The 14171-nt window shown below is 40.0% G+C and overlaps 1 protein-coding gene across 2 annotated transcripts in view; it reads right to left on the reverse strand.

The window, feature by feature from the left end:
* The window catches only part of EXT2 (exostosin glycosyltransferase 2), a 79007-nt gene that overhangs the window by 22501 nt on the left and 42335 nt on the right, over window positions 1-14171 (reverse strand). For both annotated transcript variants that reach the window (XM_030452231.1, XM_030452232.1), the window contains exon 9: window positions 6278-6467. In XM_030452231.1, coding sequence (XP_030308091.1) covers window positions 6278-6467 — 190 coding nt within the window. The remainder of the gene's footprint in view (window positions 1-6277; window positions 6468-14171) is intronic.

The following is a 14171-nucleotide window of genomic DNA, read 5'->3' on the forward strand; positions in this document are numbered from 1 at the left end:
TGCATTTATACATGTTCATACCATTCCTGTGGGAGAAAAAATGGTTTCTGCAATTGTCTAAAACAAACATGATAAAACCTTAGTGGGGATTTCTGTCACAGACTATTTGCTTGAATTTCAGAACTACCAGTTTAGAAAAACCCCAATGAAAGGGCAAAAATATTTGGCTGACAGAGAAAATAAAAAGCCATCTTGTCTGTTTCTGTCATCTGTCATATTCCCAGTAGCAGACACATGGACCACAATGGTTATTTTAATGGATAGAAAGTGAGAAAAAAATACATCCTTTTCTTCCCTTATAATATTTCAAAGTTTTTAATATTTTTACACAGGTCTGTTGGCATTGCTGCTGGGCTGACAGGCTTCCTGCCTACCCAGGATGGCTGAGAATATGTGTAAAAACACCTAGCAGAGGGGACATCCTCTAAATTCAGAGAGCACCTCACATCTGCAAGATGATTCCATGAAATTTCAAGGGTTGAGATTAAAATTGTCATCTCTGCTACTTCACATATCAGCTCCAATGCTTTGCTGTCATAGGGACTCTGGAAACTTCAGCATCTGTGTTGCTCCAAGCTTTGTCTGATGTGGTTGGATTTTTCTCCTCAGGCCACTGCTGTATTTTGAAGTCAAAACCAAAAGATGAGACCCTGGGCTTCCAGTCTCAGCCAAAGAAAACTGCTCTGACTTGGTGCACAGACCCAGCAAAGACCCCAATTACCCAGCACATCCCTTCCACCCCTTTTTCACCCACCAGTGTTCCAAGATATCTCAAATAAAAAGCAGAGGAAGGCAATAAAAATAAAGACCAAAACACAGAACCTTCTTGAATCAAATCCTAAACCTAAATTACTGAGAGATGGTGAAGACTTCACCTCCTGCCTACCCTAGTTTCTAAAGCTGGAAAATGGGAATTACCAGTTAAGCTCCTGGTTGCATAGCCAGGATACATTTTTGTGAACATCCTAAAGGTATTCAGATTAAATCAAGCCTACAGAAAGCACTTTCCTTTATTATTTATATTTTAACATATTTATATTTTACTTTGATTTCAAAGTAGGCATCAACTTTCCAACCAAACCCCTCAGCATCTCCCTAACAATGATGCCAGGAGTAATGCTACTTACCTAAGAGTTTAAAATACAGGTTTCAAAGCATTTTATCAAAACCAATATTGCTCTATTAACCTTATAGACATAGAAACTGTGGAGTTACCCCCATTCAGCAGGCAGAACCTGTGCCTGGTCACCCAGCTACAAGAATCATAGAATCATAGAATTGTCTGGGTTGGAAGGGACCTCAGAGGTCAAGTCCAACCCTTGATCCACTCCTGCTGCAGTTCCCAGCCCATGGCACTGAGTGCCACATCCAGTCTCTTTTGAAATATCTCCAGGGACGGAGAATCCACTACTTCCCTGGGCAGCCCATTCCAATGCCTGATCACCCTCTCCATAAAGAAATTCTTTCTAATATCCAACCTAAACTTCCCCTGGCACAACTTGAGACCGTGCCCTCTTGTCTTGCTGAGAGTTGCCTGGGAAAAGAGCCCAACCCCTCCCCCGGCTCCAACCTCCTTTCAGGGAGTTGTAGAGAGTGATGAGGTCTCCCCTGAGCCTCCTCCAGCCTGAACACCCCCAGCTCCCTCAGCCTCTCCTCATAGGATCTGTGCTCGAGTCCCTTCACCAGCCTGGTTGCCTCCTTTGGACCTGCTCCAGGACCTCGATATCCTTCCTGAGCTGAGGGGCCCAGAACTGGACACAGGACTCAAGTTGTGGCCTCACCAGGGCTGAGTACAGGGGCAGAATCCCTTCCCTGGACCTGCTGGCCACGCTGTTCCTGATCCAGGCCAGGATGCCATTGGCCTTCTTGGCCACCTGGGCACACTGCTGGCTCATGTTCAGCTTCCTGGCAATCCAGACTCCCAGCTCCCTTTCTGCCACTCTGTGCCCAGCCTGGAGCTCCCCATGGGGTTGTTGTGGCCAAAGTGCAGGACCCGGCACTTGGCCGTGTTGAACCTCATCCCGTTGGAATCAGCCCAACTCTCCAGTCTGTCCAGGTCCCTCTGCAGAACCCTCCTGCCTTCCAGCTGATCCACTCCCCCCCAGCTTAGTGTCATCTGTGAATTTGCTGATGATGGACTCAATCCCCTCATCTAAATCATCAATAAAGATATTGAACAGCACTGGGCCCAACACTGATCCCTGGGGGACACCACTAGTGACCGGCCACCATTTTGATGCAGCCCCGTTCAGCACCACTCTCTGGGCCCGGCCCTCCAGCCAGTTCTTAAATGCCTTTTTCTTTTTTTTTCTTTTTTAGTGCTCATTAATTTCTGTTTCTCAAGAGCCTGTGAGAGATCACTCTGTTCAGATACCAGGATGCAAAATAATGAGAACTCAGAGCAAACAGGTGACTAAAAATCAGCTTGTACTATAACCACCTTGCCTTACCTTCCTGTTCAGTGGAGGAAAAAAGGTACTTCTGAAGGGATGAGTTAGTTCACCCCAAAATAAATACCTAAATGCAGGCTAGGTGGAGGTGCCAGGTTTTTTTTCACTGATTCTAAAGGAAACATTGAGTCAATGAGATCAAAATTGCCTAAGCAGCTCTCAAACTAATTTGAAGTTAGGAGACCTCTTCTCCAAAACTCCCAGGACAGAAGGAAAAACTGTCTAAAACTGCTACTTAGGAAAAATTGCTACTTATTTCCAGCCCACAGAAATGCAGCTTCTTTTCCTTCACCTTTATCCTTTTGTGCATTTCTGGGCTGAAAACTTTCTGCTCAGGTGTTCATTTAAGCAGTTCCCCTCTTAACTGTTTCCTTTATCAGCCACTGAGACAAGAAGAGAAATTAAAAAAAAAAAAAAAAAATTAGTCACAGCAGAGCTGCATCTGCCTTGACAGGACTAGATTTGGAAGTAGTTTTTTTTCCATGCAGTCTGCACATTCCTGGTACCATTTCAGAGTGCAGGAGAGGATCAGCTACAGCCTCTTACCTGCTCTGAGGGATGCTCAGCAAGGATGCTCAGCAGCACTGATGGCAATGAGCACAATTCAGCCTTCTCACTCATCACCATTAATTCATTGTCAGGTCATGCTAACAAAGACATCTTTTCACTCCAACTTGACCAAAAGCTAAGGATAAGCAAAAATTATTTTTCTTCTACAGAACACTGCATTTGTTGAGGGGAGCAGCCAGTTAAATTTTGTACATTTAGATTAGAAGAGTTTCGTTTCAGACATTAGGAAAAAAATTCTTTGAGGGTGCTGAGCCTCAGGTTTGCCAGGGAAGCTGTGGCTGCCCCATCCCTGGCAGTGTCTCAGGTCAGGTTGGATGGGGCTTGGAGCAACCTGGGCTGGTGGGAGGTGTCCCTGCCCATGCAGGGGTTGGCACTGGGGGAGCTTTAAGGCCCCTTCCAATCCAAGCCATTCCCTGATTCTCTGATTTTTATTCTGTTTTGCTCTGAAGTCCTGAGTTTGCCAAGTTTCATTACATAAATGCATTATCAGAAGTGTATATGTTCATTAAAAAAAAAATCACAACAAAACCCAACATTGATTTTAGGATATGCAAGTACTTCAAAACTTTCCCTTGCTAGGGAGCCAGATTTCCTCTATTTCCACTGCATCTTGCCTTGATAACAATGCCATTTGCAATTACAATATTTTTCTGGTGTTGGAAAGGAGCATCCCCAGGTCACCTTTGTGTGGCACTGCATTACCTACATCCCAGGAGCCCTAAATTCAGACCATACAAAATCACCAGTATAACTCAGATGTCCTTTACCCAGGCTTCTCACCCATGGCAAAACAACACAAAGGGCTAACTACAAAAGCCCAGGTTTGTTTCTGGACCCAAACATGTCCCTTGGATGGCAAGGGCCAGGAAACACACCCTGGCTGCTCCAGGGGGTTAAGAGCCTCAGCTTCACTATAACCAATTAAAAGCAAATAGCCATAAAAGTGCAGATACTACTGTAGGGTAATAAAGCAGACTTTATCAGTGACAGTGGTGCACATTACCAACTTCAAACCCATTCCTTGCTCTAATCCATCAGAAACTTCCTGGCTTTAACAGGCTATAAACAGCAGAAGCTTTTGAAGTCCAAGGATTAGGATCACTAATAGACAGACTGACCTAGAGACTGGCTGAAGAGCCAAGTGGAATGCCCTGCATGGATCTGGGATAAAACAAGTTAATTTCATCAAACTGACCTCTCTCGAGCCATAGGCCAAGAGATTACAATGGTTATAAGAGCACTGAAGCGACAAGGGATGCTGGAAAGAAATAGTTATTTGCTTTAATTCAATGCTTAGGCTAATGTAAAGGCAAAATTTTAGGGCTATGCTTTCAACTGTGCTCTCAAAATCCACAATTTTAAGCTCTACAGGCAAAACCTTTTCTTTAAAAACCAAAAAAACCCAAAAAAACCCCAACCAACCAACCAAAAAACCAAACAAAAAAAAATCCCAAACCCAAAAACCTAGTCTTGGACTTAGGGGTAACTGAGGCAGAATAAAGTTACAGATTGAAGTTTTCAAGAACTTCTAAATGCAAGGTTAGCAGAATGATTTAACCAAAAGATCATTCTGATGTTTTATTTGCTGTGATTCTCCTCTAGCTCAGGCTGATTCAAGGGAAATGGGGAAAGCATCCAGTTTGGGTTAAATCCACCTGCATTCCGTGGTTACAGAGCTGAATAGAACACCAAGCAGTTTTGCTTTAAGAAAAAAACAACCAAACAAATTCTAACTATAAAAATTCCAGTTATCACCAATTTATACCTAACACTTCTCACTCTAAAAACATTTCATAAACCAGCTGAAGCCTCTGGAAATAAATTTACAAAGCAAGGACACATTTTATTCACCACTACAGAGGAAATCACAAGGCTCTGTACCACCAAAAAAAGCTTTTTTTTCTTTTTTTTTGAACACTCATTTTCTGAACACTTCACCAAATCACTACATCTCCAGATAGGAATGACAGATGCCTATGTACAGCATAGAAAAAAACCTCATAGCTACTGTATCCACAGGATTTTCTCCAAAATGAGAAAAGGAGGCTTTAATTGCCCAGATTTACCCAGGATTTAGTAGTAATGCTGTGATATGGCAGAATTCCATGTATCCAGTGCCAGCAGAGCACACCTCAGCTACTGAAAATTAAGCCAGTTAATTCAGATTTACAGCACTGAGTTCACAGTAGAGTGATGAACATGCTTTTGAAACCAAATCTTCTTCCAAAATCTACACGTTTAAATCATTGGGGAAAAGGGTTCTTAATGTGCCTCCATTTAATGATAACTCAGAGAATTTAATATATATCAGGCAAACTTCACCAGACTTGGTGTATCATGTGTTGGAAACAGGACCTTTTAGGAAAAGGCACATGCCTTGTATTACTTGGCTAGCTGTAGGATTTTCACAAGATGTTCTGGTGATGTGGGAACTTCTTTTCAGTTACCTGAAATCTCCCAAAAATTCATTTCATCAGTCCAAATATTCACTTATTTCATATCTCCAAGCCTTCAAACTACTTTGCTGCTTTGAACCACATGGGGCCTAGAAAACTTGTGGTGAGAAAATGCCTACAAAAAACCAAAACCAAGCACTGAGAAATAAAAAAAGGGTCTCTCCTTAATGCTCCCCAAAATAAAGGAGAGAAATGGTGCTGTAAATGTTTTACCTCTTAACTTTGATTCACAATTGAGCTGCATGACCACTGGTATGCTCCTTGTTTTTAATCTATTTTGCTTTCTTCATTTCACACCCCAAAACGTGACCACTAAATTTAAAAAAATCTTCACATTTATTATTTTGAAAGCAACCTGGTTATACTTTTCAAAGCCAGGAGGCAGAAGAGAGGGCATTCTAGAAAACTCCTGTGGTCTAGCAGGAGTTTGTGATGAGAGAAAATGCCTACAGAAAACCAAAACCAAGCACTGACAAATAAAAAAAGGGTCTCTCCTTAACGCTCCCTAAAATAAAGGAGAGAAATGGTGCTGTAAATGTTTCACCTCTTAACTTTGATTCAGAATTGAACTGCACAACCACTGGTATGCTTTTTGCTTTTCATCTACTTTGCTCTCCTCATTTCACACCCCAAAACGTGACCACTAAATTTTAAAAAAAATTAAAATTCATTATTTCCAAAGCAACCTGGTTCTACTTTTCAAATCCAGGAGGCAGCAGAGAGGTCATTCTGTCAGAGGGGCAAGCAGGGATTTTACTCTCAGTTTCACCCTTTTCCCCCACACCTCCCATGAGGTCTCACCTTCTGGGGGGTTTTTATTCTGGTTGTTCCACACAACCAGCAGCTTGGACAGGCTGGGCACTTTGGAGACCTCAGTGATGACTCTGAACAGGCTCTCCACACGGTCATAGGTCAGGACTATGGCTGTGAAACCCTGGGACTGAGGGGGGATCAGTGGCAGGAAGAGGGGGTTGCTCACACTGCTCCATTTCTGTGAAAGAAAACAAGGAAAAAAAAATTATTAAAGTGACTTGAGACAGCAGGGTGGAATGATGACAGTAGAGAGGAATTCATACAGCAAGCACCTAGCCAAAACTTAGAAATTTACTCAGATTGGGCAGGCTGACTTCAGCAGTTTCTCAAAACCTGTATTTCAACCTTTTTCTTCTTCCATTTTGCATTTTCATTTTTCCATCTTCTTCCATTCTCATTTTTGCCTAGCAGTCATGTTGCAAATGAGAGGGGGTTTTGGTGGAAGAGGAGAATAGATTTGTGGAGAAGAAAAACCAAGGTGAGTTTTGAACCCAGATATAGTGACTCAATTCTCATTTATTGATCACTATTGGAAGACTGAAATATTTAGGCTGAGTACCCAAGAAACAAAGAGAAACTTGATCAACACTGCAATTTCAGAAGCTAAAAGTGTTAAAAACAAAACCAAAGCAAAACCTACACCTGGCAAAAAAACCTGTACCCAAGGAAAAAAAGGCAAAAGCAGGCACTAAGAGGAATAATGTAATAGCTTCCACAAAACCACTCAATGGTAAAAAAACACCTATTGCACCTTTTAAGAAAAAAAAAGCTAAATAAATAGAGGCATTTGATGCAGAGATGAATGTCAGGGAGTTATCTGCTCCTCAAGAAATTGAATCAGGGATTTCTTTTTACAACTTTAAAGCTCTTCCTCCAAGCCACTGCCAGCACCAGGCAGTTCAGCTGGCATAAGAGCAATCAGACACCTAAATTCCCACTGCCAACCTCCTCTGGAGCTGACGAGGTGGGGGAAGAAGCAGGGAAGGGACCATCTGACAGAAAGGAAAGTGCCAGCATCTCAGTCTCAACTTTTCCATCCCAGCTGATGTTCCAAGCAGGGGTCGGAGAGAGAAGCAAAGGGAAAACCAAGACCTTTGGGGATGAGGTGAAAAGAGGAGTTGGGAAAGCAGCAGCTGAGTGATGCTGTTTTGCAGGGAAGTCTTGAATCCCAGCCTGTAAAAACTCTGAGCACTTCTAAGACGTTATAAGTGCCAGCAGTTTACAGAAAGCCTGTGAGAACCTCCAGCTAAACTCATGCTCTATGCCTGCTTTTGGCAGGGGGAAAACAAGTTTTACAGCCTCAGAGTCATCAGCTCAGATTTGCAGGAAGCAAACTTCGCCATTTTCCATTTCTGTGTCTTTGGGTTGCTTCACACACCCAACAAATCTTCTCCTCGTGTTTAGTGCTGGGATGGCTCTAAATACAATCATTTCAAGGAGAATAGAGAGTCTGTTTACTAGGAAAAGATCAGGACATTTGGACCATTTCAAAGAGAAAAAAAATATTATGTGAATATGATGTCCTTCTGCAAACTCATCAGTGCTGAAGGGGAGAAGGAAACCTGTAGAAAAGACACTGGAATTTCAGGACAGCTTTGGAACACTGGTTTGTATTCAGGATGGTCTAAGGGTATGTTCCAGGGATCTAACATCAGGAGTAACACCCTTTGGCAGACTTCCTGAAGGAGCTGGAAAGATGGACTAGTCTTCAGCTACACTTACTTTATCAAGGCTGATATAAGAAGCATTAAAAGAAAAAACAAAAAAACCTGTGAATTTCCTAACAGAAAGCACAAAGTCCTCGATTTTACCCATCAAGAGCAGTAAGATAATGTAGAAACAGTAACTATGGAACTTAGGTTCATGAAAGGGATGTGGCTACCTGTGATAGCATGGGACTACCCTCAGTAATTCAGAAAATTCCATACTTCAGAATCCACAGTAACTCAGAATAACAGTCATTCAGAATTTCACAGCCATTACTTTAGCAGCTGATCTGTACAGAGACAAATCTGCATCCAGGCTATTCCATTTTCTAAAATGAAAGCTTTTATCCATATTTTAGCTGATTTTACCAGAAAACAGCTTCAATAATTCCTACAGCAAGTCCCCACCTAAATGGTATCAGAGCATAATCCATCTCATTAAAGCTTTACACAACCCTCACCCCAAGACTGCTATTACTCAAATGACCCTTGTAATTTCAAGCAGCTTCTTAAAACAACTTTCAGAAACCTCTTTTCATTAATAGTTGAAGCACAGGATTAACATCCTATTCAGCAGAGTGCCAAGAAAATCGGACATCTCTGCCCTACCAGGAGAAACACTGGAAAACCCTGGACAATGCTATGTTTCCTACCTAAGGGTGAACACTGACACTTGAATTCATGGCTCCCTCTTGGAGTTTATCTGGCAAATTTTTTCTTTCTGGCCACAGTATTTCCTAACAAACTACTTGCTATAATATCCTTGGTAATGGATTGGTCCTTTTCTAGCACCTAAGACTGTTTTAGGTACTTACAGAAATTCATGTGTGAAAACAGGAATAAATGTATAAAAAAAGTATCATTATTTCTCTTAAAGTTTCAGGTATTTCTCTAAGTTTCAGGTACATGACTTACCTCCCAACTTTTCCTACTTTCAGAAAGGCTTGCTGGTTATGACTTAGGAAAAATAAGGCAACTTTTGAGGTGGTTTTGCTCCTGCATCTACTAAAGGATGATGGAGGGAGTGAAAAGCCTGCAGAGAGCCACTAATGGATGGGAGAACCAAGCCTCTCGTTTGAGGCAAACATTTCAAAAAGGCAATTAAGCATCTCTCAAGTGCCATTAAAAGCCAACCCCCTGCTGCCTGCCTGAAGAGTGTGTCTACAGTCTGAGACCTATTGACCCCACCTTCTGCAGGAAATCAGGCAAATTCAAGGCTCCATAATTTGCTAAAGTCTTCCAGATTTCTGCTGGGGAAAAGCAAACCGTGGAGGCAATTAATTCAACAGCAACCTAATTAAATCTCATTTATGGCAGCGAAGCACGAACTGGGTAATGACACAGGGATGGATTCTCCCTGTCACTGCTGAAGGAATCAAATGGTGAAGAAACATTTGTCCCAGTGCCATAATTATTAATGGGCTTGAGGGAAATCCACTGGAATTTTCAGGGAAAGGAGCAAACAGTGACAGTGGACTCATCATCCATCACCTTTCTTTGACAAAGTGCTGACACTCAGCTATGGCTAAGACAACCCTTCTGTCTTGCCCTCCTAGCTAAGATCATTAGAGGAGCCAGCATAATTAATCTAAGATTAATAGGTTGTTTGTCACGGATCATTTTTATGGGCAAAAAAGGATCAAGTTCAAATGCCAGCTCCCTAAGAGCAGTCTCGTGTCACTTCAGTCCTGCAGCCTCAGTTGTCTGACAGCTCTTTGCACTTCCCAGGAAAAGCCAAAGGAATGGGAACTGAATGACAGTGAGAAGTTCACAACAGCCTGAAGCTGGGGAAGGAGGATTCAGGAATGGGTACAGTGCAGGGACAGTGGGCATGTGGCATAATGACCTGGAAATAAGGTACCTGCCCTCACCACAGACCCATCACATGTTGGTTGTGACCAACAACTTGACCTTGTTTTAGTTGGAACATTAAGGACAAAATATAGAAGGAGTTGGATTCTCATTACCTGAGGTGGGTTAAGGTTGGATGTGATCTGGGGGTCTCGTTAGGTTGAAGTTATCAGGTTAAGTTTTAAACAGACCCCTCTGAGCAGGATACAGAAGTGAGAAGGATGGGATCTTAGGGACATCAATGAACAAAACTGGCCAATTATAAATGCAACAGTCTCAAAGATACTGGCAAAATATGAGCTCTAACTAAGACAGGGTCCTACCCCAAAACTTATTTGGGTGTACTCTGAGCATCACTGAAAAGGAAAAAGGACTTAAGGCAGACACAGCAGACACATTCCAAATGGCATCACAGAGCTGTCTCATGAAAACAAGGCTGGGTAAGATGTTCCATATGACAGAAGAGAGCCAAGAACTTCCCAGTTATCATTTAGAGGGAAAACTCAGTGCTTTAGGAGAACAACATTTCCCTGCTCCCACAAAAAAGCTTTCCTCCCCACCTATTTTCATTCCACCAACAGGACTCAGTGCTTGTTGTTATCAATATGTTGGTGAATTTGGTCAATGTGAACAACCACAACTCACTGACTTTTCAAAGAGAAAAGAAGAGAAAAAAAAAAAAAAGATAGAGACAACACTGTGTTGAATATAAAAGAAAGAATATGGATTTTCTGCCTCTGTGAGTAAAGCTTTTTCAGCTGCACTGTTCTGAGGATCATTCTAACCTCAATGTGGTTTCAATTATGAATTACTGCTAAAAAAAAATAACACAAAAAAGCCTTGATTTATTCTATTTTGCTTCAATTATTCACGATAACTTTCTATTGAACACTTGGAGAAAGTATTTCATCATGCTTCCCATCCTCAAGTAGTCACAGGGCAAAACCAAAGGAATTCAACTTCTCCAGAGCCAAGCACCATGTTCCCAGTCTGCTGAATCACAGCCCAAGTTCCAGGGGTCACTATTTCATGTTTGGATGAAAACTCTACCTCCTCAAATATACTGTAGCCATAAGACACATAAAAGTTTCTCCCTATTCCTTCTTCTGTGCTGAAATCTGAATCCTGAGTGCCCAAATGCATCATCTCACTGAACCACTAAGTTATCCAGCATCTTATTTTTATTTAAATCCTGAAATCTAATCAGCTGTCTGAGCCCTTCTGACACAAACTGAATGCATCCTTTGGTATAAAAATTCAGCTTTAGGCTCATCTCTTCAACTCCTTCATTTCAGTAAGGTGCCAAAGGAATAGAGGATGAAAATTATCAAGAACTGGGTTCACATTTACAGATGCCATAGGTAGAATGCTTTTTGGAATCCATCCATTTTATTGGCATTCTTCTAAAGGAAGAAAAATCATATGAATATTATAAGATCAAAACCTAAATAAGATCATAACCTAAATAAGATCATAACCTAAATAACACCATAACCTAAATAAGATCATAACCTAAAAAAGATCATAACCTAAAAAAGATCATAACCTAAAAAAGATCATAAGCCAAATAAGAATATTCAAATAAGAATTAAATAAAGAGAACCAGGAAAAGGATTTGTGTTTTTCTGTGGTTTTGCTTCCCCTCCTTGTTCTAAGCCAATGTAGCAGCTCCTGACCCAAAAAAAACCTGGGGTATAACAGAATTTGAATTGGGAAATGGAGCTTAATATACTTTTCATCCTTCCAAGTCCAGGAAAGGCAAGGAGTGCTGAAAAGATGACTTGTGGAATCCAAAGCCACAAAGTCCCATTATTTTATTTCACTCAGCTGATTACAACCAAAGGTGGCTGGAAATACAGTGGGAAGAGAAAGAAATGAAAAGGAATTTTTTTCAATGAAAAAATATACCAGATGTGCTTTGCCCAGGAAAGTGTTGGCTTCTTCTTATTTACAGGTTAAAAAAAAGCATCTTAAGATTTACTTAATGCTTTGAAGATGAGGAATGGTACAAGGGCTCTAAAAAAAAAGAGCTAAGAAATAGTTTAACTGCTTAACAAGTGCCAACTGCCTGGGAGTTGGCAGAGACCCCCAATTTTATTTTCTGGACATGAAGCTCCTGCTTGGGGTTTGCTGAAGGAATGACACTTTTGGCACAAAGTTGATTGGGTTCTTTTAGTTTCAAGGAAATGATGGTGCCTCTCTGGGAGAAATGAAATCTGGGGTGTTGCTTATTTGGCACAGTGATGGTCTCAAGTGATTATTAAATTCTGGTCTGTGCCATCCAAGGTCAAAGCTCAAAAGCAGCCCCTGACAAAACAAAACAAAAAAAAACAAAAAAAACAAAAAAAAAACAACAAAACAAAACAAACAAAAAAACCCCCAAAAACCCCACAAAAACACAAAAAAACCCACAAAAAAACACACACACAAAGAAACCAAAAAACCAAAACCTAAAATCCCCTCTACTGTTTTACAATTCTGTATTATAAACAATCTTGAAAGAATTTCAACAAAAGCAGCTAAAGAAATCTGGGAAAACCCTGTCTTGCTCATAAAAAGGTATGTTAGCTAAATATGAGGCAAAGCAAGAAGAAAATTTAAATGTAATAAGAATATATTAAGAATAAGATAAGAATATATATAAGAATACATAAGAATATAATAAGAAACAGAGTGAGGAAGTAATTTACCTCTAATAGAGCATAACAAAGGATTTAATTAAGGGTAACACATCCCACCTCAGACTCAGGTCATCAGCTCTAATCTAAGGTCATTTTTTAGTTTAGAAAAGGCCAAAAGTCTTCATACAAATACAAAACACTCCTGGATCACTGCTGCAATGCACTGAATATGGAATGAATAAAATAAATGGATTTATCTTCCATGTACTTTATACTCCTTCCTGCTGGAAAAACACCCTCCTGCATCCCAGCTCTGGTGAAGACACTCAGGTAACAACCTCACCAATAGCTGGAGTCAACAAAAGCCAAATCAATGCCAAAAAAAGCAGCCTTCCACCTGGTCCCTCCCTTACCCCCCAACACCCTTTTTTTTCTTTTTTCTTCTTTTCCCTTTTTTCTTTTTCCTTTTTCCTTTTTCCTTTTTCCTTTTTCCTTTTTTCCTTTTTCTTTTCTTTTCTTTTCTTTTCTTTTCTTTTCTTTCTTTCTTTTCTTTTCTTTTCTTTTCTTTTCTTTTCTTTTCTTTTCTTTTCTTGCTTTCCTTTTCTTTTCTTTTTCCTTTTTCTTTCTTCTTCTTTTTTTTCTTCTTTTCCTTTTTTCCTTTTTTTTTCTTTTTTCCTTTTTCTTCTTTTTCCTTTTTTCTTTCTTTTTCTTTCTTTCTTTCTTTCTTTTCCTTTTTTCCTTTTTCTTTTTTCTTTCTTCTTTCTTTTTTTTTCCATTTTTCCATTTTCTTTTTTCTTCTTGTTTTCCTTTTTTCCTTTTTCTTTCTTTCTTTTTCTTTTTCCCTTTTCCTTTTCTTCTTTCTTTTTTCTTTTTTCCTTTTTCTTTTTCTTTCTTTCTTTTTTTCCTTTTTCTTTTTCTTTCTCCTTTCCTTTTTCTTTTTTCTTTCCTTCTTTTCTTTTTTCTTTTTTTTTTCTTCTTTCTTCTTTCTCTTGCTGGGTGAGTTTTTTACATGAGGAAAAATACCCCAGTCAACTCACCACCAGTGAATAAGAAAATTCAAAGGTAGCAGATAAAAGAAATTATCACCCAACTGCAGAAGGCTGCAGGACTGCTCCTTCTGGACACAGCACTTGCTTTTCAGTGGTTTAAAATATTTAGGAAACCACAGACTCACTGTAAGGTGTTTCCTTGTGTTGAGACTTGAGGAATATTTGGGGAACAGGTATAAAGTTTGTCTATATGCAGATCCAGCCATGAGCAGCCTCATTGATCTTTAAATGCATGAATTTCACTTCTGTGCTGACTCTCCATGCTACCAACCTTCTGCTCTGATACAAACAGCACTGAAATTTCCCTGAATTTATCAGTATTCTATCTTCAGATCTTCAGAAAACATCCAGAAGTCCCTACCAGCCCTACCTGGCAAGTGATGCCAAACTTGAGGCAGCTTTCAGTGAAAGATGAAGCTTTCTCTTCATAGGTATTGCTGCTCCAAAACTATTTAATTATTTGAGAGTCCTAAAAAGTTCTTTTATTGAACATAATTACAGGCTGTAATCTTAAATGCATGATAACTCAGTGCAGGTTCAGTTCTACTGCACTACAAGCAAAATAATGAAATAATAATATTAAAGAAAATATAATTAATTATACTAAATAAATAATGAAATAAATATAAGAACTAATAAATATAATTAATAATTA

Source organism: Calypte anna, chromosome 5A, assembly GCF_003957555.1.
Source record: "Calypte anna isolate BGI_N300 chromosome 5A, bCalAnn1_v1.p, whole genome shotgun sequence".
NCBI classification, from domain to species: domain Eukaryota; kingdom Metazoa; phylum Chordata; class Aves; order Apodiformes; family Trochilidae; genus Calypte; species Calypte anna.